Source organism: Henckelia pumila, chromosome 1 (genome assembly GCF_033568475.1).
Source record: "Henckelia pumila isolate YLH828 chromosome 1, ASM3356847v2, whole genome shotgun sequence".
In the NCBI taxonomy this organism is placed as follows: domain Eukaryota; kingdom Viridiplantae; phylum Streptophyta; class Magnoliopsida; order Lamiales; family Gesneriaceae; genus Henckelia; species Henckelia pumila.
The window spans coordinates 30,016,201-30,043,801 of NC_133120.1; the positions used below are offsets into that span (position 1 = coordinate 30,016,201).

Consider the following 27,601-nt stretch of genomic DNA (forward strand, 5'->3'; position numbering starts at 1 on the left):
CAAAACACCATACGAGTTATGGAATGGCAAAGCTCCTAAGTATACGTACTTGAGGATTTGGGGATGTCCTGCTTACGTGAAGCGGACAGTGGGAGATAAGTTGGATAGTCGATCCAGCTTATGTTATTTTGTAGGGTATCCGAAGAATTCAATCGGATATTATTTCTATTATCCTGCTGAAACAAAGGTGTTTGTTTCTAGGAATGCCACCTTCTTGGAGAAGGAGTTCTTATTGGATAAGAAAGGCGAGATGATGGAACTCGAAGAAGTTCGAGAAGAACCCGAAATACAAAATAACGATCCTACGCCTCAGGAACCATTACTAGATACGCCTGAACCTAGAAGATCCGAGAGGACTTCTAGACCTCCTGTTCGATATGGTCTTCTTCTTGAAGGGGATCAAGATGAACCCGACATTGGATGTGATCCAAGAAACTTCAAGGAAGCAATTTCTGATGCGGATTCAAATTTATGGCTTGAAGCTATGCAGTCTGAATTGGATTCAATGCATACAAACCAAGTTTGGTCTTTAGTAGATCCTCCTGATGGAATTGTTCCAATAGGGTGTAAATGGATCTACAAGAGAAAGCTTGGGCCTGATGGTAAGGTATTGACCTACAAGGCGCGATTGGTGGCGAAAGGTTACACTCAAAGACAAGGAGTTGACTATGATGAAACCTTTTCACCAGTTGCAATGTTCAAGTCCATAAGAATCCTTATTGCCATAGCTGCATGGTATGACTATGAGATATGGCAAATGGATGTGAAGACTGCTTTTCTTAATGGAGACATTAAGGAAGAAATCTATATGAAGCAGCCAGAGGGATTCACATCCATGGGAAGCGAGCATAAGGTATGCAAGCTTCAGAGATCAATTTATGGTCTAAAACAAGCATCAAGAAGTTGGAACCAGAAATTTGATGAAACAATAAAAGATTTTGGTTTCATCAAGAACCCGAAGGAACCGTGCGTGTACAAGAAAGTAGTTAAGGATGCTGTGACATTCTTAGTACTTTATGTTGATGACATCCTACTCATTGGGAATGATGTAGGGATGTTGCAGTCAACAAAGATATGGTTATCAGGTAGATTCTCGATGAAGGATTTGGGAGAGGCATCGTACATTCTTGGGATACAGATCTATAGAGATAGATCTAAGAGAATGATAGGACTCACTCAATCAACCTACATCGACACCATATTGAAACGGTTTTCAATGGATGGGTCCAAGAGAGGACATCTACCCATGTGTCATGGAGTTTCTCTATCCAAGTCTATGTGTCCCAAGACTGATGAAGAGATAGAGAATATGACACATGTACCATATGCGTCAGCTATAGGTAGTATCATGTATGGGATGATATCTACCAGACCGGATGTAGCATTTGCTCTGAGTGTCACACGAGCAGATATCAAGCTAATCCCGGTCAAATGCATTGGAAAGCCGTGAAGGACATTCTTAAGTACTTACGAAGGACTAAGAATATGTTCATGGTATATGGAGGACGAGATCTGAAATTGGAAGGCTATACCGACTCTAGCTTCCAAAGTGACGTGGATGACTCGAAGTCAACCTCTGGATTTGTGTTCATGCTCAATGGCGGTGCTGTCTCTTGGAAGAGTTCCAAGCAGGACACCACAGCGGATTCCACCACTGAGGCTGAATACATTGCAGCATCAGCTGCTGCTAAAGAGGCCGTTTGGATGAGGAAGTTCGTCCAAGAGTTGGGCGTCATTCCTGAATTTGTTGGTCCAGTCCCGGTGTACTGTGACAACACGGGTGCCGTTGCTCAAGCAAAGGAACCAAGGTCTCATCAAAGATCCAAACACGTACTGAGGAAATACCACATCATCCGGGAGATTGTGGAAAGAGGAGACATCACTGTCGAACGAGTGGCCTCTGCAGACAATATCGCTGATCCGCTTACTAAGCCCTTGCCAGGACCATTGTTTGACAAACATCGCGAAGCAATGGGTCTACGTAGTATGACTAGTTGGCTATAGGGCAAGTGGGAGATTGAAAGAGTGGGTGCCCAGTGAGCCAACTTGTGGCTATGGGCTTTGATGACTCTTTGTACAAACGATCTTTTGTTTAATATAATTTACACTTTTATTAATGGCAATGACTTTATCTTTCTTCATATTGTTATATTGTGATATACTATTGTTGTTTTGATAAAGACCTTGAATATACTATAGTGTATGTAAGATGTGGTAGAACATGGGGATGTCTATCATGAAATACATCTTATAGTCACTGTATATTCTAAACTGTTCCTAGTCAATTGAGCCGTCCGATAATAAGGATAAGGATCGCTCGAGTTTGAGACTAGCATTTGCGATGCGGAGTACCACGTTTCATTGGTAGGGATCATGGAGATGTTCGAAGCATGCAAATGGATATTCATAGGATGAATAATCGAACTACCCTATCCGGACTTTCCAAGTGGTTATCACTTATCGAGTGGATAAAGTCCGCGGTTTTGGTTGTACACCATTAGTCCTTACTACTTGAAACATCATGGAGACTCTATATGCTAGTACTGTGCTTTGACTCGTTTACCGACTCTATGGGGGTCATCAGGTGTCGGGATTGGGTACAGTTACAACACATATAGGAGTCGATGCATTGTTGTCAAGGATTCACCACATACTTGCGAGTGTGGATATCCTATGCGATCTGAGGAGATATTAGTGTGACGAATCTCTGGCCAGAGTACTTGATGTGATTTAAGAAATGGTTTCTTAGTAGCACATGCGATGTCACTAATTTGATCTTCAAGATGTATTGCATAGTTATCGAATCTTGAGCGACTCTCGATATACCAATGGTTGTTGATTCGATCGGGATATATGGATGAAGGGACCGTACTGTACGCTAACCAAAATCTACTGGTTCTTGTAGGCACTATCAGTGATACCTAGGGAATCATGGGGCGATGTTGCTAGGCGCTTTACCATGATTCGTTGGGCAAGTCGGAAATCGTTGTTCCGAGTCACAAGGAGTTGTGAGCCCACGGCTAGCTGTATCCCTGAACCATTGAGGGTCACACAGTGTAATGGAGTTTTTAATCCCCGTTGAGATAGTTAAATTTAAAGAGTTAAATTTAATGAATAAAGAAGTTGGACTTCTTAAATAAGAGTAAGGGAGTAGGATTTCCTAAAATGACATAGGGATGTACATTTTTGGAAATCACTGAATTCGGATTCAGGAAAATTTATCTTGACTTTAAAATGTGCAGAAATGGTTTCTGTGCACATTGGTAAAATCGGTTTATCAATCGGAGTCACGATGAATTTTATATTAATTTTTGAACATGCGGGCTTTGCTTGTCGGGCCTCAACTTATGACTAATGGGCCCTAAGGTGTTAGTGGCCTGCATTATAAATAAGTTATTACAGTACAGAAATTAAACAGAACAGGTCATAATTTTGAGAGCAAAAATCGAAAAACCCTAGCCTCTCTCTCTTATATTTCGGCCGACCCCTTCTTGCTCTGTCAGAGAATTTCCGGTCTGTGATTTTTAATTGCAGTCAGGAATAACGAATCAGATTCGTTTAATCTCTTCGCAGAAAAACTTCTGATAGATTTTCTAGTGCAATCTATCAGAGGGATTTAAACCCCATTCGTGGACCTGATTGAAGGAGTTCATCAGTTCCTGGGAGAGACAACAAGAGCAGATTAATTCTGTTGGTGTCCAATAATCTCGCTTCGAGATTGAAGGTAAAATTTAATTAATTGTTATTTAAATTTTACACACACTTAAATTTAATCGTTGAACGGTTGATACCCACAATATGGAATTGTTCCATGATAAAATTTTTAAACTTCCGCTGCACCGGGTATCAATCGTGATTGATCTGGGAACACGCCATTTTTCCAACAAGTATAAACTTTGATAAGTTTGATTTTGAATAAAGCATAAAGCTTCAATAAAAATTCTAGAGAGAATTTTATGTATTGAATAATCAAATATCTGAAATCTTAATTGTATTCAATAATGAATGTTTGTTGTATTTATAATACAACTACAAAATAATAAAAGATATCGCAAAATATATCTAAAGAAATAATAATATCTCCTAAAGTTTCCTAGTAGGATTAAAAGTCTCAAAATAGGAAAATAATCACGAAATACTAAAATTCCCGAACACACACACAAACACCTTCAGTGTGTGAAACGGATGCACGCGCGGGCGCGCAGCTCAGACGACGCGGGCGTGCATGGCTTGCGCAGACACGGCACGGGCGCGCGATTCATAACGCGCGGGCGTGCATGAACTTCGCATATTCCTCGTAAATTCAGCACTCGTACGCTCGGGCGCACGATCGTCAAGGCGCGGGCGTGCGTTTGGTTTGCAGAGCAAGGGGCGGGCGCGCATTTGGTTTGCAGAGCAAGGGGTGGGAGCGCGAAGATAGAGGCGCGGGCGCGCCGCAGCTTCGAACTGAGTCTTCATTTGCTTCACTTTCTGGACCTCCTTTGACCTCAATAAGATTATAATAACCTCCAAAGTGAATATCAACTGTCCCAACGCCCTCTTGTGAATTTTTCATCAATAATTGAAGTGCTTCTTTGAACTTTCTAGCTCGGCCTATCGTAACTGGTCCTCTTGATATCTTCAACGGATCATTAGCCACTCGATCAACATGCGAACCATCTATGATCGCATCAATATCCAATCTCGGTAGAGATTTTGTAACTCTTCATCGCATCGATGTTGTAACTCGCCATCGATTTTATTCAAATCATAATCAATGTTGTAACTCTCCATTGATGGTATTTCATTCCATCATCAATCTTGTAACTCGCCATTGATGGTATTTAAACACTGAAAGGAATCAAGCTCAATATGAATGAGATGATGCAATATACATATATCGATGTTGTAACTCGGCATCATGCTTATTCTCATTTCAAATAATCTCAAACTCATATGATTATCATTTGATTCATGTAAATGGCAGAAAAGAAACACCGATAATCATCGAGAAATCATCAAATCAACTCATGTCATTTAAATCATGTGAATCAAATAAACCAAGAAATAACACATAAACAAGTAAAGTGAGTGATTTTTCTCGGGACTCGAGAAATCAACTCATCTCAAAGCTCAATCCCATTTATTCCTCATATGCTCATACCTCAATTCCCAAATCTGGAAATGCTCAACTCTTAAATGGCTACAACAATACAAAGCTCATATCAATTTCCATTCAATCGAACATCAACATTTCAAGGAGATAATCAACTCAAACCTTGATCGAATGTTCAACAACTCGAATTCTTGCAACTCAAATTCGATAAAATCCAATTCAAATCTGAAATGGATAATATGCATGCTCAATATCATTATCAAATCATATCTCTATTCTCATTTCAATCAAATACTTCAAAAATCCATTAAAACTCAAACCAGCGGCATAACGACCCAAAACCTGTATTTTCAAAATCCTCAACACCATTTATTCATCAATATAAACTCAATATAGTCATCAAATCATCATCATCATTTTCAAAATTCAACAGCCCTTAAAACGTGGGTTTTTCAAAAATTCATCCAAAAATGCAAAACATGCTCAAACTATGGTATTTTCTCAAACTGTCTTAGATATACCATATCTATAAACTCAAGAAAATGTTTATCAAATAAAATCTCGAATCCAACAACACCTAAAAATTAGAATTTGGTAGAATTTCCCAATACTTACATAGAAACATAGTCCTCGTCTCGATTATTTTAAATATGCAATTATCTTTGAATTATACCGGTTAGATAAAGGCGGATCGAAGCTCCAAGAACTCAACAATGGCGTGTGAAGCTTTCTCTTCTTCTTTCTGCTTTTACACGTAGATAATGGTAAAAATTATTGAGAGGCATCTCATTAACTCGCATTAATGAGTTTTTCTTAGTCAAATCGCCATTTAGTCCCTGGTAATTCTTAAAACTTTAATTCAATCCTTTAATTTATAAAACTCAGAATTTAAATCTCAATTTCCGTAAATTATCAAATTGAGTATTTTTCGGGGCATTACATCGGGGACTCAAAACACTGCATGCAACCACTCATTCCTAACTGGACGTGGACCAAATGTCCCTTGATCACTAGAGTCCGACAGACCCGTCGGTCATAGTGACTCTCAATGTCAAAACGTCCTAACAAGGGCTGAGCACCCTATAACACTGACTTATCTCAAAGGAGATCCAAGCTCAATATAAATGCACATGAAGCATAATATCTCAAAGCAATAACATACATAATGTCATATAATATGCAACACATAAGCATGCAAACCCGCTGGCAATCTCAGTCAGTACTTACGTACCTTTCTAAGGCTTTTCATAGAAGCACCCATCTAGGTTCCAAGCCTACCATACCATGTAACACTACAATTCATAATAACCATGCATCATCTAACATGCTCTAAAAGCCTTAATTAAACTATAGCATACTCCCTATGTTCTATAAGGATCTAAAGCTATACCTTCGTCCGTCGTCAGCCCGCTGATGTCGAATGCCCCAGATCTTGGGCACAGTCCTGCTACGACCTTGGATACCTCTCCAATGCTCCACTGCTTGGCTACTATTGCGGACACTGTCCGTGTTGTGACCCGCACCATGATCACCTACTAATCAAGAGCTTACGCATGCATTTAACTCAATAAAACAATAATCAGAAATATTCAGCGGAAACCATAAAAACCAATTACAATCCCAAAAAAAAGAATCTGTAAATACTGCTATACAACCATATCGAAATCAAATGTATCAACCCAAATACATCAATACAGAAAGCTTAGACAAACATCTCTGCTGGCAACCAGTAGCCTAAGCCCTCCTGGAACCACCCGCCTCATCAAATTGCAAATATGCCTCATGGAATAGTGTGTCTTGAAACAACAGTATGAGGACGTGAGCATAAAATGCTCAGTACGAGATTATGAGTATACAATATTATATGTGCATGTATGCAAGTGTACAAATTACCAAGACTCTCAGATCAAGAAACAAGCTCATAGACCGGGCCCAGATATATAGCACGTTGCGCCGTCGCATCAGGAGGTGTCTCCTATACCGAGTGGATGATGGTGACCTGACACAAGACATACGTATCCAACCATCCACTACTCGTAGGGTGAGCGCCCTACTACTATAGGACATCTCAAAGATACAGGATCAATATGCTCATGTATGCAACATGCAGTCATGACAAGTATATGCAGATAAAATCATTTCATAATCAAATAAACCATGCAAACACATAATACATACATACTCAGTCTGAATATCTCGAACAATACTTTCGTACCTTAATTCTACTAGGCAAGCTACACCAGCTCTATGTCCAAGCCTATAGTCTGCACTACAATGCAAAATACTCATGCATCATAATATTATTCTAAAAGCCTTAACTAAGATATAGCATATTCTCTATTTACTATAAGAAGCCAGATCTATACCTTCGTTTGTCGTCAGCCCGCTGATGACGACTGTCCCAAAACTTGGACACCACTCTGCTGCGACTCCGGAGCACCTTGCCAACACCCAAAACCCGCCAATGAATGACCCAAAAGCCTCAAAACTAAGCTAAAACCGAGAGAAATGGTTTGGAAAGGTGTGAGAAATGAGGTATTTGGAACCCCTATTTATAGGCGGAAATCAGACGCTTCGATCGGGAGTTTGGATGCTCCGATCTTGACTTCGGAGGCTCCGAACTGCTGTGTGTCCATTCAGCAATGACACCTCACTAGTTGCATGGCCTAACTGAGTTCGGATTCTCCGATCCTAGTTCGGATGCTCCGAACGCACCGTAGACTCCGATCCTTGAACTGTGTCTCCAAAGGGTTCGGACCCTCCGAACTGCCCTTGGCAAAAAATCAGAAAATTTTCCAATTTAATCAAAATAAAGTCTAATCCCCGTATAACCATTTTTAATCAATTAATCTTGTAAAAATTGAAACGGGTCATTAATTCTCCCCAACTTAAGACATTTTTGTTCTCAAAACAAATCTTAAGTACTAAATGCAGTTAATACGTGAATAAACATATTTTATTCAAACTGAAAATTTTTACAAGATATAACTGAAATACAACAGAATCAGAACAACTCTGGATATTCTGTTTGCATATGACTTTTAAGTTCTCATGTGGCTTCCTCAGTGCCTCGGCGCTGCCACTAAACTAGAACAAGAGGAATGATCTTGTTACGCAATACTTTGTATTTATGACCAATGATACGCAAAGGTCTCTCCACATATATATGTCAAATTTGTATCCAACTGGACCTCAGACAACTGCAAGATGTGGGACTTATCAGCTACATACCATCGCAACAGCGATAATCTTCTCATGGCAAGATGGACAGGACAGAGTCAATGTCTCCATCAATACTCTTAGTCCAAGATCCTGCGCCTAAAGCACCGAAGGAAGGGTAGACGTGGGATTAGAGACCAGATTAGATTGATTCATTATTGGAATTGGGCTTGGTTCGATGGCTGTATCGCAACAGCGATACAGGGAACACATCATATATACTTGACAGATACGATGGTAAAGCCAGTCTCTAAGATAGATCTCCAACACACTTCAAGATCTTAAACGGACCAATGAATCTATAAAATAGATTACCTTTGAGACTAAATCTCAAAATCCTACGGAAAGGTGAAACTTGCAAGAACACTTTCTCGCTTACCTGAAACTTCAAAGGTCTGTGCTAAAAATTTGCATAGCTAGTCTGTCGATCCTATGCAGTCTTAATTCGCTTCTTGATATGTCCAACGATATCACTATCCAGCTGGATTATCTCTGGTTCCTCTACCTGTCGCTCCCCTAGAATAGTGGAGTACGACAACGTTGCCCGTACAACGCCTCAAAAGATGTCATGCCAATACTGCTATGGTAATTGTTGTTGTACGCAAACTCAATAAATAGAAACTTGAAACGACCCTAACTCTACTTTAAATAATAATTAAATAAAATGCGGATTTTAAGAAAATTTTCAGCATGACCTATCTATTTATATTTAAACCCGCCTGCCACAGACAGCAACTAAAAATACAACCAACAATACTGAATAAACTAGACCGAGAAATGAACGAGAACCAAAGAAAAAGATTCGACATTCCAAACGTCCATAAATCATATAATTTGATAATTACATGCCCAAATACAATCGATAAATCATTACGTTTGCATTAATCCAAGAAACAAAAAGAATGAAAGACTATAAAGCATTAAATTAAACTTTTTGTGGAAGACTAGCATAGGTCGGAGGGATGTGTCGTGCCCGCATCACAGTTCACTCGATAGTTTTAGCCTTCGCTCTCAAAGATAACTTAACCTGCACCAAATAGATGTAGTGAGCCTAGGGGCCCAACAAGAATATGGTGAAGTAACAAGGGTTTAAAATACATAATTGAAATATTGTACTTATAATACTTTGGAACTTACTCAGACAAGATGAATGATAAAAGAGAATGAGACTTACTACATGCAATGAACTCACACATAACTCATACTTTTAAACTTGAAACTTTCTTGAACTTAATCTGAACCTCATGAATAACTGAAACTAAATAAATTGAACTGAACTGAATAAACTGAACTGAATAATATTTTGTGACCTTTCTTTAAACAAAATAGACATCCCAAAAGGGAGAACTTAAATATAACATATGCATGGATAAGTCCAACATAATGAATGTAACTGAATAAACTGTACTGAAACATAGAAATATAAATTTTTAACTGTAACTGTGAACTTAGATCCTCGAATTGTGACTCTGTACTTTCGATCATGATCATGGCTGCAGTGCACTATGCTGCAAGGAAGTCAGGATAACACCCAACTTGTCTTGCCCATAGTTGGTAAGGGAAGCCAGGATTTCTCCCAACTCGTCCAAACCCATAATTGGTAAGGGAAATCAAGATTTCTCCCAACTCATCCAAACTCATACTTGGTAAGGGAAATCAGGATTTCTCCCAATTCGTCCAAACCCATAAATTTGGTAAGGAAAGTCAAAACGTCTCATAACTCATCCAAACCCATAATAAATATAGTCACAATCATCTCACTTGGTTCGTAAAATATTTTCTTTCGTACTTTCTTGCCTTGATTTAGAAACTTAGCATGCATATGTAGATGTAATGTACTTGTAAATATTTACTCGATAATCATGCAAAAGACTCAAATATGGATGTCCGGGATGGTGATGTAGGGAGCAAACCAAGGATAGGGACCTAAACAATAAACTTGCGCTTAGGACAATTTGAGCGGTACACCCGTAAAGCTTACAACTCACTCAGTTCTTATTCAAAAAGAGTTTAGCTTGAAATCACGACTCCCACACACTTAGAACTAAATAAAGAAGCCATCCTTGGGGTATTATTCCTATCCAAACATTTTATAAAAATTTATTTCTGGACAGCAACCTCAATTAAACCAAAATTCAGCACCTATCTATTCAAATGCCTAGAACGCAACCAAAACTTAATAGAATTAATTCCCACTTGAACCGTCACATTCTCAACATCCTAGGCTAGTTTCAGACCCGAGCTCTTAACCAAACCATGAGTTTAACCCTTCCTTAGACATTAGTTTCCGGACAGCTCAACACATCACAAAATTCTGCTCATGTCCTAGCTCATTACCTTTCCCAAAACTTAGCCATTTAACTCCAAAGTTCCAAACCAATAAACTAGGACCATGACCAATTCTTAGACTCACTCCAACACCTAAAACCGACCCCCTTACAAGCCTATCTTAGCTCAAAAAATCAGCCCTTGCCCAAAACCTCAAAACCTATTCCATCAACCACCCAAAACCGAGCAACCCCTCTTCTCCAACTTGATAGATAACTTCAACACATCCTAAGAACTACCATGTGAGCTAAATTCTCACCCATGGTAGCCCAGAACCCACCATCCAAGAAACAAAACAGAAAATCGAAATGCACATGCTCAAGAATTTTGAAAATTTCGAATTTTAGGGCATCAATGAAGACATCAATCAAAACCTTTAAATCAACTCATTTCCATCAATAAAACATCATAATAAATCAACATAGGCATGAACATGGCAAATATAATTTTGAAAATTTTGAAATATACTCCCTAAAAATCAAGAAAATTTGAAACACACACATAAAGGACAATCACATGACATAATAATCTACTTGGGGCCAAATGAAAACCATAATCTTTCTTATTTTTAAAACTCTCAAGAAATGGAGATGGAACCAAGCTGGAAACGTGAAGCACAGTTTCTGGACCTCCTAGGGCGCGAGCACCGGCGGTGGTGGTGGTGGTGTGCTGGCGACGGCGGCCGGGAAAGGCCTTGAGAAAGAAGCCGATGGGTCTTGGCGAGAGAAAGGGGAGAGTGTGCATGAGATTGGAGGGGAAATGTGTGTGTGGCGACTAGGGTTGTGCGTTGGGGTGTGTTTTGGTTTTGAGATTTAAAAGTGTGTGTTTAGGTGTATGTATATGTAGGCAAATGTGTGTGTATAGTAGTTGTTAGTCTTAATTTTAAATAAAGTTGCTATTGGTTCTAACAACTACTACAACAAACACTATAATTAGTAAAAATCCTAATATTTGAAAATTACAAGTTTAAAGGGGTTTAAATAAAATCTATCCGGGTTTAAAATACTAATAACATTTGTTTTTTGAAAAATTCTAAAGTAAGCTTAAAAATTGCCTCAAAGGTGTTTTTGGTCACCAGGAAAATCTTAAAAGTATATACTTGAATTATTTTTCTCAATTCCTCACAAATCTAATATCTTGTAAAAAATCTAAGAATTTAACCGCCAAAATCCACCATCACCGTATGCCGGAACCGAAAGCCACTGAACTCAAGAATCTCAAGAGTACTTAACTTAATAATTAAACAAATAAACATTTGAAATAATTTAAACACAAACTTAGAAATTAAAATCAACACTTTAAATATTTTGATGTCACAACGATAAATAAAATATTTAAATAATAACAGAGCGCTTAAAATAATTTAAGCAGACTATACGAACATTTAGAAGCAATTTAAATAAATACCCAAGCGAAAATAAAAATCTTTAAAATGATTTGAACAATTAAAAATGATTTAAAAAAAATAATCTAGACACTTAAAATAGTTAAAAAATAATAATTTAAAATAACTAACCACTAAACTTAGACTATTTAAAATAAATAAGTTGGACATTCGAAAATATTTAAACAAATAATCTAAACAGATAAAATCATTAAAAAAATTAAACTAAAAAATTAAAATTAAAATCATTTAAATATGCAAGCCTAAACCTTTAAAATATTAAAATAATTTAAATTGCACAATAAAATCATTTAGACACATAAATTTAAACTATAAAAAATATTAATTAAATAGTTAGTACAATAAAAATTATTTGAATAAATAATAAAAATATTTTATTAATACATAATTCACATAAATAATTTAATCTATTAAACTTAAAAATAATAATCCTAATATTTATTAAATTTAATGCATGAGATTTAGTAGATTGAGTTTTAGATACTACAATTCCTTCCCCCCTTAAAAAAAATTTCGTCATCGAAATTCAAAGCTTACTAACTAGGTTCGAATACCTTAGACCAGATCAACACTAAATTTTCTAACTTTGCACCTACATGAGTTGGCCCAAATCAGCTTTCGCTGCGCACTCTGATGCTTATTGATATCTGTACCTTCAAAGATCTGACTAAATCTTATTGTAATATAAAATTTACAATTCTTACATGTTCTCAAGTGGTCTTATCCTCAATGAGATTTTATCACTCCTCAAATTTACCGTCGATCTAAATTTAACAACTTAAATACGTCATCATATCGCACTGATAAGTTCTACACCCTACAAATTCCTAGATCTTTGCGTTACTGGACAACTCACATTTTTGCTAACTTAAATCCTACGTCGGGATTCCAAGCAGTAGAGCCCATATAACCAATAAATAATTTATGTCGACATCGACCATAACTTAAAAACTTTCTAACTACGAAGCTATGCTTAACGTCTATTTACCAATTAAACTTAACTCATATAATATACGACTCCATCTCTTAAGAAATTCACAAGTTCTCAAAATATTTAGCAACTAACACTAAACTTTTCTAAATAGGATAGCTAAAAGAACTATATAATTCTACCTCGTTAGACCTCAAAATACGAGATAGATCAGACCCATTTCTATAAATAAATAAATCTAATCCTTGATAAGAAAATATAACCATAAAATCCACTATTTTTCAGTCTCAAGATGTTAACCGATAACATATAGAATCCAAATAGGTGACTAAACAGATCCCAATTATCCACTCTCAAAGTTATACGTTCATCTCTAGCATCTTTGATTCTCCCGAAAGTCAAATTCTTAATTAAAATTTTCCAACAGCTTTAACCACATTTTCTATCCCAGACGCAACGACTAAGAAATTCATATTTACACCTCAAATCAAAATATACCACGAGCTATTATCCATTTATTGGATTAGATCGTCTCTAAGCACCAAATAATTCTTACATATCGCCTGAAGACATATCTCAAATCCCTTGTGCAACTCGACATCAAGTCTAAAAATCCAAAAATTCCCAAATTATTATATGTACAACCTGAATTCATATTTCAAGAACTTAGTACCCAATTAGGCACCTTGAAGAGTTTGTAATTGGATTGAAAATGCTTTCTCATTGTTCCTCAAGTACCTTAGCATTTAACCGGTAAATAAATCTACAGCTTATCCGAAAAACTTCCTGAATATTTTATTCGTCATTCTGTTCCCATAGTTGGTGCAATAGCCTTACCGGTTGACATTCAAAGAATCTTAGAATTCAAATGTAAAGTACCCAAAAGTCTCTAGGGACAACTTTATTTCCTATCTCGCAACTGTTCACCCATTCAGCTTACCAAAATCATCTGTTTACTCTTAACGATCCTATTTAAAATTGAAACAACCTATTCAATTAATTCACTAACAAGCAGTTTACTCACTAGAACTAAATATAATTAGTAGTCATCATTTCTCGGATCACTACAATAACTTAGGATTTTATCTAGTATAAATGCTAAATCCCATTGGTCTAAATGCTTACTATGCGGATACGAGCCAATTCTCTACACAAGAATTTGAAATATAATTGAAATTATGATCTACCCATATTCTCATCATGATGGATCGTGAAAGAAAATAAACATACAAGTAATGTTTGCTTAATATGAAATGAAATAATGCAAGCATTACCAACAAAAGAGCTAAAAATAAAAATTTAGATAAGTGAAAACAACTCACTCATGATCCAATTCTAGGGACGAATGAATAATAATGGAGGCTCCAAGAACAATGAATATGAGCCAACAAGATAACAAATCTGGTGACCATTCATCCCTGGATAGTGACATCAAGTCCAAAATATCAAAGTACAATCAAGAGCAATAAGTGTGACTTCAATCGAAAGTAGTCCACACAATTCAATAATCAGGGAACAACGGTTTCAAGGCAAAATCAGATGTCAGCCACACAATATAAGTAGATTGCCAAAAAAAACAATGCCAAAGTGAATCTTACTCACATAAACATGTGGCTCTATAACCAAAGAAAAATTTCATGAAGTGTGAAACATTAACAAGATTTTTACTAGGAAGTTCAACCAATGTCAAAGTGACAGAATTCAACGCTGATTAATGTCATACGAATCCATAAATGCTCAAAGAAAATGCGAAGAAACTTCGGATACTTAAAAGTATATGTTGCAACGGATTTGAGCACAAAAAAAGGAAAAAAAGAAAATAACGATCGGAATAATAGTTCACATAATTGAAAGACTCATAGTAACCAACTCACTATTTCCAAAAATCATATTTGCCCAAATAACAAAAGAAAAACTCAAACTATTCATAATAATATAAAACCAAGTTCGTATCCCAAGTCTTCACATGAGTTCTATTCATAAACTTAACTAACTAAACACATATCTAGAAATTTCTAAGCAACCTATACACTTAGTTGTATCCGACAAGAATCCAGTATAAGAAAACATCTTACAATAATAGCACACAATTAAAATCTCCTAATATGCAAGTTTAATATTTTTCAACAAACTCCTACAATCTCATCAAAAATTGTTAATACCACCTAATAACTCAAATAACTTTCACGTACTATCTAAAATTGGAAGGAATATTGTTACACCAACTCCTCTTAACTTGAAGTCGCATGCTATAAAAAGAAGCATTTGAATGGTACAATTTGAACTACTAAAAGAAATTTTTAAACAAAATAAATACTGAACTACACATTTAAATAAATTAAGCATCTAACTTTTTAAAATATTTTTAAAATGGATGACATCAAAACATTTAAAGTATCAATTCAAGTATGACTAACATATGAAATTCCTTAAAACTTACAGACTTTGAGGCGAGACTTCTTGAGTTTCTTGCAACCGGCAGTAGGCACAACCCAAACCAAAACCATGTTCTGATACCAACTGAAACGACTCTAACTCTACTTTAAATAATAATTAAACAAAATGCGGATTTTAAGAAAATTTTCGGCATGACCTATCTATTTATATTTAAACTCGTCTGTCACAGACAACAACTAAAAATACAACCAAAAATACTGAATAAACTAGACCAAGGAATGAACGAGAACATGAGAAAAAGATTCGACATTCCAAACATCCATAAATCATATAATTTGATAATTACATGCCCAAATACAATCGATAAATCCTTACGTTTGCATTAATCCAATAAACAAAAAGAATGAAAGACTATAAAGCATTAAAGTAAACTTTTTGCGGAAGACTAGCATAGGTCGGGGGGATGTGCCGTGCCCGCATCACAGTCCACTCGATAGTATGGCCCCTCGATCTCAAAGATAACTTAACCTGCACTAAATAGATATAGTGAGCCTAGAGGCCCAACAAGAATATGGTGAAATAACAAGGGTTTAAAATACATGTGGAAATACTTAAAATATTGTGCTTATAATAATTTGGAACTTACTCAGACAAGTTGAATGATAAAAGAGAATGAGACTTACTGCATGCAATGAACTCACACATAACTCATACTTTTAAACTTGAAAATTTCTTAAACTTAATCTGAACCTCATGCATAACTGAAACTGAATAAACTGAACTGAACTGAATAAACTAAACTGAATAATATTTTGTGCCCTTTCTTTAAAAAAAATAGACTTCCCAAAAGGGAGAACTTAAATATAACATATGCATGGCTAAGTCCAACATAATGAATGTAACTGAATAAACTATACTGAAACATAGAAATATAAATTTTGAACTGTAACTGTGAACTTAGATCCTCGAATTGTGACTATGTACTTTCGATCAAGATCATGGCTGCAGTGCACTATGCTGCAAGAAAGTTGGGATAACCCCCAACTCTTCTTGCCCATACTTAGTAAGGGAAGCCAGGATTTCTCCCAACTCGTCCAAACCCATACTTGGTAATAGAAATCAGGATTTCTACCAACTCGTCCAAACCCATATTTGGTAAGGGAAATCAGGATTTCTCCCAACTCGTCCAAACCCATAAATTTGGTAAGGAAAGTCAGAACGTCTCCCAACTCATCCAAACCATAATAAATATAGTCACAATCATCTCACTTGGTTCTTAAAATATTTTCTTTCGTACTTTCTTGCCTTGATTTAGAAACTTAGCGTGCATATGTAGATGTAATATACTTGTAAATATTTACTCGATAATCATGTAAAAGACTCAAATATGGATGTCCGGGATGGTGATGTAGGGAGCAAACCAAGTATAGGGACCTAAACAATAAACTTGCGCTTAGGACAATTTGAGCGGTACACCCGTAAAGCTTACAACTCACTCAGTTCTTATTCAAAAAGAGTTCCGCTTGAAACCACGACTCCCACACACTTAGAACTAAATAAATAAGCCATCCTCGGGGTATTATTCCTATCCAAACATTTTATAAAAATTTATTTCTGGACAGCAACCTCAATTAAACCAAAATTCTGCACCTATCTATTCAAATGCCTAGAACGCAACCAAAACTTAATCGTATTAATTTCCGCTTGAACCGTCACATTCTCAACATCCTAGGCTAGTTTCAGACCCGAGCTCTTAACCAAACCATGAGTTCAACCCTGCATTAGACATCAGTTTCCGGACAGCTCAACACATCACAAAATTCTGCTCAAGTCCTAGCTCATTACCTTTCCCAAAACTTAGCCATTTAACTCCCAAGTTCCATACCAATAAACTAGGACCATGAACAATTCTTAGACTCACTCCAACCCCTAAAACAGACCCCCTTACAAGCCTAGCTTAGCTCAAAAAAATCAGCCCTTGCCCAACACCTCAAAACCGATTCCATCAACCACCCAAAACCGAGCAACCCCTCTTCTCAAACTTTCTAGATAACTTCAACACATCCTAAGCACTACCAAGTGAGCTACATTCTCACCCATGGTAGCCCCTAACCCACCATCCAAGCAACAAAACAGAAAATAGAAATGCACATGCTCAACAATTCTGCAAAATTTCAAATTTAAGGGAATCAATGGAGACATCAATCAAAACCTTTAACTCAACTCATTTCCATCAATAAAATATCATAATAGATCAACATAGGCATGAAATGGCTAATATAATTCTGAAAATTTCGAAATATACTCCCTAAAAATCCAGAAAATTCGAAACACACACATAAAGGACAATCACATGACATAATAATCTACTTGGGGCCAATTGAAAACTATAATCTTTCTTATTTTTCAAAATTCTCAAGAAATGGAGATGAAACCAAGCTAAAAATGTGAAGCGTAGTTTCTCGACCTCCTAGGGCGCGAGCTCCGGCGGCGGCAGTGGTGGTGTGCTGGTGGCGGCGATCGGGAAAGGCCTTGAGGAAGAAGCCGACGGGTCTTGGCGTGAGAAAGGGGAGAGTGTACATGAGATTGGAGGGAAAATGTGTGTGTGTGGCGGCTAGGGTTGTGTGTTGGAGTGTGTTTTGGTTTTTAGATTTAAAAGTGTGTGTATAGGTGTATATATATGTAGGAAAATGTGTGTGTATAGTGGTTGTTAGTCTTAATTTTAAATAAAGTTGCTATTGGTTCTAACAACTACTACAACACACACTATAATTAGTAAAAATCCTAATATTTGAAAATTACAAGTTTAAAGGGGTTAAATAAAATCTATACGGGTTTAAAATACTAATAACATTTTTTTAAAAAAAAATTCTAAAGTAAGCTTAAAAATTGCCTCAAAAGCTATTTAATCACCGGGAAAATCTTAAAAGTAAATACTTGAATTATTTTCCTCAATTCCTCACAAATCTAATATCTTGGAAAAAAATCTAAGAATTTAACCGCCAAAATCCATCATCACCGTATGCCGGAACCGGAAGCCACTGAACTCAAGAATCTCAAGAGTACTTAACTTAATAATTAAACAAATAAACATTTGAAAAAATTCAAACGCTAACTTATAAATTAAAATCAACACTTTAAATATTTTGATGTCACAGCGATAAATAGAATATTTAATTAATAATAGAGCGATTAAAATAATTTAAACAGACTAGACGAACGTTTAGAAGCAATTTAAATAAATACTCAAGAGAAAATAAAAATCTTTAAAATGATATGAACAATTAAAAATAATTTAAACAAATAGGCTAGAAACTTAAAATAGTTTAAAAAATAATTAAAATAATTAACCACTAAACTTAGACTATTTAAAATAAATAAGTTGAACACTCGAAAATATTTAAACAAATAAGCTAAATAGTTAAAATCATTTAAAAGAATAAACTATGCAATTAAAATTAAAATCATTTAAATATGAAAGACTAAACCTTTAAAATATTAAAATAATTTAAATTGCACAATAAAATCATTTAGACACATAAATTTTAAAAATTAAAAATATTAATTAAATAGTTAGTACAATAAAAATTATTTGAATAAATAATAAAAATATTTTATTAAAACATAATTCACATAAAGAATTTAATCAATTAAACTTAAAAATAATAATCCTAATATTTATTAAATTTAATGTATGCGATTTAGTAGATTAGGTTTTATGTACTACACAACTAATCTTGCCAAGCTGGACCAAAATCCATCGTACAAGCTCTCAGCATATCCTCAAGAATACGGATAGTGCGCTCTGACTGACCGTCAGTCTCCGGGTAATAAGCAGTGCTCAAGCTCAGAGTATACCCATAGCGTGCTGAAAACTCTCCCAGAATCTAGAAGTAAACATGGGGTCTCGATCGCTGACTATGTTCACTTGAACTCAGTGCAATCGAACAATCTCCTGAATGTACAAGAAAGTCATCCTGTCAAAACTATAATCTCGGTTATAAGGAATGAAATTTGCTGACTTGGTGAGTCGGTCCACCACAACCCAGATAGCATCACAATTCCTCGAATACACCGACAAATGGGTCACAAAGTACATCATTATAAACTCTCATTTCCACTCAGAAATAGGCAAACTGTGATGCAATCCTCCAGGTCGTCGGTGCTCTTCCTTGACGTGTTGACATACCAAACATCTCAAAACATACTGATACATACTAAGCTTCATTCCTTTCCACCAGAACCGAGAACGCAAATCCTTGTACATCTTGTTGCTTCCTAGATGAATACTCAATTTAGTACGATGATTTTGGGATAAAATCTTTTCCCTTAGAGTATCATCATCTGGAACTACAATACGGCTAGACAAACAATGAAAACTATATGACTGATAGTAAAATCCAGATGTACTATCTTCATTAGTTAGACGAGCCAAAGGCTGGGTCTTCGAATCAGACATCTGAGCATCTCGAATCTGAGAATACAAAGTTGGCTTAGATAGAATTGCAAGCATCTGGACACTAATATGCATACCTTTCTTATGCTTGATGGTTTATCCTGAAGAACAACAATCTTCAATCACAATGGATACCAAAAAACTCTAGAGTGTGGATACTCTCACCTTGCGAGTCAAAGCATCAACAGTGAGATTAGTAGCTCCTTGATGGTATTTAATTTCACAATCATAATCCTTCAGAAAATTTATCCAACGTCTCTGTCTCATGTTCAACTCTGCCAGAGTGAACAAATACTTGAGACTCTTGTGATCTGTGAAAATCTCAAATCGCTCACCATACAAATAGTTACGCCAGATTTTCAATGCAAAAACAATTGCTGTTAATTCAAGATCATGCACTGGGTAATTATCCTTGTGAACCTTCAACTGTCTAGAAGCGTATGCGATCACATGCCCATTCTGAGTCAGGAAACAACCCAACCTCTAAAGAGACGCATCAGTATATACCACATACCCTCCAAATCCAGACGGTAAAGCCAATACAGGCGCAGTAGTCAACCATCGACGAAGTTCACATAAATTCTCTTCACATTCTGAGGACCATTCAAAAGTTACGCCCTTGTGAGTATGTTGTGTCAGAGGTCGAGCTAGGTGTGAGAAATTTGCGATGAAGCGACGATAATACCCTGCCAGACCCAGAAAAATACGGATCTCATCTACCGTCGTTGGACGCAACCAATTCAGTACAGCCTCAATCTTGCTCGAATCTACAAAAACTCCATCTCTGGATATAACGTGGCCAAGAAATATCACTCGATCCAGCCAGAATTCACTCTTACTCAACTTTTCGTATAATTGCTTCTCTCGAAGTGTCTGCAACACAATCCTCAGATGATTTGCATGCTCATTCACATCACGTGAATATACTAAGATATCATCAATGAACACGATGACAAACTTGTCCAAAAATTTCCGAAATACTCGATTCATCAGATCCATGAATACAGCAGGTGCATTAGTCAACCCAAATGGCATTACCAAGAACTCATAATGCCCATACCTGGTCCTGAATGTTGTCTTGGCTATATCCTGATCTCTGAATCGCATCTGGTGATATCCAGATCTCAAGTCAATCTTGGAATAAATTAAAATACCTTGCAACTGATCAAACAAGTCATCAATATGCGGTAAAGGATACTTATTCTTGATGGTCACGCGATTCAATTGTTGGTAGTCAATACACAGACGCATAGACCCATATTTCTTCTTCACGAAGAGAACAGGAGCTCCCCAAGGAGATATACTAGGATGAATGTATCCCTTATCCAAGAGATCATGTAACTGATTCTTCAATTCACGCATCTCTGATGGAGCCAGACGATACAACGCTCGAGAAATATGTGAATTCCCTGGCATTAACTCAATACCAAACTCGACTTCTCTGACAGGAGAAAAACCCAGAATCTCATCAAGAAAAACGTCAGGGAATTCATTCAAAACCGGTATATCCCCTATACCAACGCTCTCAGTGGACAAATCAATCGCATGGTTGAGGTAGCCTTCTCCGCCAGACTCCAGAGCGCAATAGGATATCAAAGCTGATACCAGTGGCATCGCGGGTCACGCTCGTTCACCATAGAAAAACCATCTATCACCACCAACCGGGTGAAACTGTACCAATCTCTAGAAACAATCCACTGAAGCTCAGTACGTGGTCAACATATCAATTCCCAAAATGCAATCGAAATCTTCCATTGCCAAAACCATGAGTTTGCCATCAAAACATTTCCTTCAAACTCTAAAGGGAAACCAACCACTAGACGCTTAGCCAACTCAGACTGACCCGTCGGTGTATAAAAAGAAAGTACTACGTCTAGGTTAATGTATGGAAACTTATGATACTTGACAAATCGAGCAGATATGAAGGAATGAGATGCACCAGTATCAATAAGAACAAAAACATTTATACCGCATAATAAAAACGTACCTGCGATAACCCTCTCATCCTCGTCCACTGCCTGAATCATGCCTCAATGCAAAAACCTGACCAGAAGTATGAGGTCGCAGATTGGAACCTCTTGTTGACTATCCCTGTGGCCTCTGCTACACTGTAGCCTGAGAAACAGAACCAACGCCCCTGGCCTGTGGACAATCCTTCTTCAGGTGACCAATCTCTCCGCATTGAAAACATGCTCCTGCAGCCTTCCGACACTTGTCAGTCAGATGATTCATACCACAATGGTTACACTGAACCTTCCTTCAAAAACGCATCACTCCCCCAGATCCGGATGAAGAAGAAGAAGCAGACTTCTTGAAAGACTAAGCACGGGGACCCAAAGAACTCGCGGGTCTAGACGAGAGGAAAGAACAGTTACGTCGGATGCTGTCTTTTGCCTGGCGAAATCGACTAACTAGTCCCTTATAAGTCATGCCATCGCCCACAGCTACTCGATCATGTATTCCTGGATTAAGGCCCTGGAGATACAGATTGTACTTCTCCTCAGTGATGTCAGAGATCTGAGGACAATAGGGCAATAGCTCAAAGAACTTATGCTGGTACTCGTCAATGGACATCAATCCCTGCCTCAAACTCAACAGCACGCTGGCCTTCGCCCGTCGGAGTGCGGGAGAAAAGTACAGCTTATGGAAAGCTAGGCGAAAGTCTGCCCAGGAAACAACTCCTCGTGCAGCGATGATAGGTGCAGACGTAGATCTCCACCATTTCCTGGCACTTCCTTCTACCAGAAATTTGAGAGTTTCCATTTTCTGTTCCTCAGTACAACGTAACTCCTGGAAACAACTCTCCATATGTTCTAGCCAATTTTTTTCATCCTCAGGAGTCTCGCCCCTAGCTAGTGGCTTCGGACCCATCTGCATAAATCGATGCAAACTTAAACGCCTATGATCATCACGGTGGTGCCTCTCACGATGCTGACGATGTAGTGACCCTTACCCGGATCACCTACTAAACAGAACTTAGGCATGCAATTAACTTAATAAAACAGATATCAGAATAAACTGCGGAAACCATAAACAATATACAATCCCAAGGCAAGGAATCTGTAAATACCCAAATATTATACAACCAAATCAAATAGCTGTATAAACCCAAAACAACAGAAATAAAACCTAGACGAAGCTCCAATTGGCCAACCACTGCCTAGCCCCTCTTGGATCCACCCGCCTCATCCAATCGCAAACCTGCCCCATGGAATAGGGTGTCCAGAAACACAGAGTACGAGACGTGAGCATAAAATGCTCAGTACGAGAGTATGATTATACATGCATGTAAAGTGAACTCCCTATACACTCGAGGTCAAGGATCAGATAACAGAGACAGACCGGACCCTGGTATGTAGCACGTTGTGCCGTCGCTTCAAGAGGTGGCTCCCATACCATAATACCAGTGGATATGCCGGACCCAAATCGATGGAAGTCCAACCACTAACAGGATAGGGAAAAACCCTACTAACAGACATCTCAAAGGAGATAGCTCAGTATGCAAATGAATGCAGCATAAATCAATGACATATAAATCATGCAGTCACATAATACATGCATACTCAGTCAGGATATCTCGAACAGTACTTTCGTACCTCAAATACTAGACAAGTGCTATCAGCCCTAGGTCCACGCCTATAATCCGCGCTACACTGCCAAATGATACTACTATCATTATAGCGCTCTAAAAGCCTTAACTAAGCTAAAGCATACTCCTAAATATTTTTAGGAAGCAAAAGCTATACCTTCGTCTGTCGTTAGCCCTTTACTGTCGAGTGCCTCAAAACTAGGCCACAACTCCGCTACGATGCCTGGATCGCTATGCCACTTTCGGATTCCCGATGGGATGCATAGAATTCCCTAGATCTGCGTTAGAAGGTTAAGGAATCGAGAGAGAAGAGGTGATTGGTGCGTCTAAATCTGAATCTCGGCCCTCCTATTTATAGACGGAGTTCGGATCGTCCGAACTGGACTTCGGGTCGTCCGAACACGTTCGGGTCGTCCGAACTGGGCTTCGGGTCGTCCGAACCCGATATTACATCATTGCTTATGTCAGCATGATGACATCATCCATGACGACTGTCGGCAGCACGTTCGGAGCGTCCGAACCACTCTTCGGATCGTCCGAACCCTGACTTCGGATCGTCCGAACCTGGACTTCGGAGCCTTCGAACTCGATTACCCTCAAACCATTTTCAAGTGTTCTGAATCCAATTCCGGACTTCGTTAATCCATTAAGGGTTCCCTTAATCACGTTTACTCTTAACTAGTAGGATTAATGAATTGATTAACACTTAATCACTGATTTTAGGTACGGGCTACTACATTCTCCCCCACTTAAGATGTTTCGTCCTCGAAAACAGATCTTAAGTATTGAATGTAAAACAGAAATCAGAAACATTCTTTATTCAAATCAAACGTTTACAGAGTTTGCAATTGAATACAACTAAAATAATGAAATCAAAACAACTCAGGATGGTCTTCACGCATCCTGTCTTCAAGCTCCCAAGTAGCTCAGTGCCTCGGCGCTGCCACTGAACTAAAACCAAAGGAATGACTTTGTTCCGCAAAACCTTATGTTTATAATCCAGGATACGAATAGGTTTCTCAACATAAGTCAAATCCTTGCTCACCTGAACCTCAGACCACTGCAGAATATGAGATTCATCCGCCACATACCGTCGCAACAGAGATACGTGGAACACGTCGTGAATACTGGAAAGATGCGGTGGCAAAGCTAGTAGATAAGAGAAATCGCCAATACTCTCCAAGATCTCAAACGGACCGATAAACCTGGGAGACAACTTGCCCTTAAGGCCAAATCTGAGAATCTTGCGAAAAGGTGACACTTTCAGAAACACTTTCTCCCCGACATCGAACTGCAAAGGCCTACGCTTGGTATTAGCATAGCTGGCCTGACGATCCTGTGCAGTCTTAATCCGTTTCTTGATCTGATCAACAATGTCTATCGCCTGCTAGATAAACTCTGGTCCCTCAGCCTATCTCTCCCCCACTTCTTCCCAGAAGAGTGGAGTACGACAACGTCTCCCGTACAATGCCTCAAAAGGTGCCATCCCAATACTTGTATGATAGCTGTTGTTGTACGCGTACTCGATCAACGGCAAATGATCCTGCCAGGCTGAACCAAAATCCATGACGCACGCTCTAAGCATATCCTCCAAAGTACGGATAGTGCGCTCTGACTGACCATCAGTCTTCGGATGATAGGCAGTACTCAAACTGAGAGTAGTACCCATCGCACGCTAAACACTCCCCCAGAATCTAGAAGTAAACCTGGGGTCTCGATTGCTGACAATGCTCACAGGCACTCCATGAAGTCGAACGATCTCCTGAATGTACAACCGAGCCATACGATCCACATTGTACTCCCGGCTATAGGCAATGAAATGCGCTGACTTGGTGAGTCGGTCCACCACAACCCAGATAGCATCACAGTTCCTCGGGGATAACGGCAAATGGGTCACAAAGTCCATTGTGATAAACTCCCATTTCCATTCAGGAATAGGCAGACTGTGAAGGAATCCTCCAGGTCGTCGGTGCTCTGCCTTGACCTGTTGACACACCAAACATCTCGAAACAAACTGATAAACACTGTGTTTCATTCCCTTCCACCAGAAATGAGTACGTAGATCCTTGTACATCTTGTTGCTCCCAGGATGAATACTCAACTTAGTGCGATGTGCCTGAGACAAAATCTCCTCTCGCAACTCTTCATCCTGCGGAATCACAAGCCTACCCGACATACACAGAAAGCCATCTGACTGATAATGAAATTCAGACGAGCTACCCTCGTTAGCTAAACGAGCTAAACGCTGGGTCTTCGAATCAGACATCTGAGCATCTCAAATCCGCGAATACAAAGCTGGCTCAGATAATATCGCAAATATCTGGATACTCTGCATACCTTTCTTATGATTGAAGGTATAACCTAAAGTACAACAGTCACTGATCGCACTAGACATCGAACAAGTCTGAAGTGCGGATAGTCGCACCTTGCAACTCAAAGCATCAGCAGTGAGATTAGCAGCTCCCGGATGGTACTTAATATTGCAATAATAGTCCTTAAGTAAGTCCATCCAACGTCTCTGCCTCATGTTCAACTCCGTCTGAGTGAACAAATACTTGAGACCTTATGGTCGGTGAAGATCTCAAATTTCTCGCCATACAGATAATAAGGCCAAATCTTCAAAGCGAACACAATGGCTGCTAACTCCAAATCATGGACTGGGTAGTTGTCCTCGTGAAGCTTTAGCTGTCTAGAAGCGTATGCGATCACATGCCCATTCTGAGTCAGGACACAACCTAACCCCTGAAGAGAAGCATCAGTGTATACCACATACCCTCCAGATCCTGACGGCAATGCCAACACTGGCACAGAAGTCAACCGCTGTCGAAGCTCACAGAAGTTCTCCTCACACTCGGAGGACCACTCGAAATCCACACCCTTGCGGGTAAGCTGCGTCAAAGGTCGAGCTAGTTGAGAGAAGTTCATAATGAAGCGACGATAATACCCTTCTAGACCCAGAAAACTACGGATCTCAGCAACTGTCGTCGGACGCGACAAATTAAGTGTCGCTTCAATCTTGCTTGGATCAACAGAAATCCCCTCCCTGGATATGATATGGCCAAGAAAGACCACTCGATCCATCCAGAACTCACACTTGCTCAGCTTGGCGTACAACTGCTCATCTCGAAGAGTCTGCAGTACCAACCGCAAGTAAGAAACATGCTCTTCCGTATTACGCGAATATACCAAGATGTCGTCAATGAAGACCACGAAAAACTTGTCCAAATACTCCCTGAAGACACGGTTCATCAGATCCATGAATATAGCCGGCGCATTAGTCAAACCAAATGGCATCACTAGGAACTCGTAATGCCCATAGCGAGTACGAAATGCAATCTTGGATACGTCCTGATCACGGACTCTCAACTGATGATACCCAGATCTCAAGTAAATCTTGGAGTAAACTGACGTGCCATGCAGCTGATCAAACAAGTCATCAATACGAGGCAACGGATACTTGTTCTTCACAGTGACTCGATTCAGCTGTCGATAGTCAATGCACAGCCGCATCGACCCATCATTCTTCTTTACAAAAAGAACAGGAGCTCCCCAAGGAGATACACTAGGACGAATGTACCCCTTGTCCAAAAGATCCTGTAGCTGATTCTTCAATTCACGCATCTCTGATGGAGCCAGACGATACGGTGCTCGAGAAATAGGTGAAGTACCCGACATCAACTCTATGCCAAACTCGACTTCCCTAGTAGGAGGAAAACCCGGAATCTCATCAGGAAATACATCTGGGAATTCATCCACAACAGGAATGCTCTCTATCCCAATACTCTCAGCGGACAAATCAACTGCATAGATAAGGTAGCCTTCCCCGCCAGACTCTAGAGCTCGACAAGCTCTCAAAGCTGATACCAAAGGCATCGGGGGTCGCGCTCCCTCACCATAGAAAAACCAGCTCTCACTCCCCTCCGGATGAAAGCGTACTAATCTCTGATAGCAGTCCACTGAAGCTCGATAGTTAGTCAACATATCTATTCCCAGAATGCAATCAAAGTCGTCCATCGCCAGGACCATGAGATTCGCTAATAGAATGTTCCCTTCGAACTCTAAAGGGCAACCCATCACTAGATGCTTAGCCAAAGCAGATTGGCCCGTCGGAGTAGAAATAGACATCACTACGTCTAGTGCAATGCATGGTAACTTATGCCTCTTAACAAAACGTGCAGAAA

General features: G+C 38.6%; 1 protein-coding gene across 1 annotated transcript in view; it reads right to left on the reverse strand.

The window, feature by feature from the left end:
• The window catches only part of LOC140860788 (uncharacterized), a 29,510-nt gene extending 6,808 nt beyond the window's left edge, over positions 1 to 22,702 (reverse strand). Inside the window, exons 1-5 of the mRNA XM_073263794.1 lie at positions 22,226 to 22,702; positions 21,819 to 21,849; positions 21,259 to 21,429; positions 20,339 to 20,757; positions 19,747 to 19,849 (exon numbers count right to left, since the gene is read on the reverse strand). Of these exons, the coding sequence (XP_073119895.1) occupies positions 19,747 to 19,849; positions 20,339 to 20,757; positions 21,259 to 21,429; positions 21,819 to 21,849; positions 22,226 to 22,702 (1,201 nt within the window). The remainder of the gene's footprint in view (positions 1 to 19,746; positions 19,850 to 20,338; positions 20,758 to 21,258; positions 21,430 to 21,818; positions 21,850 to 22,225) is intronic.
• Between the last annotated feature and the right edge of the window lie 4,899 nt (positions 22,703 to 27,601).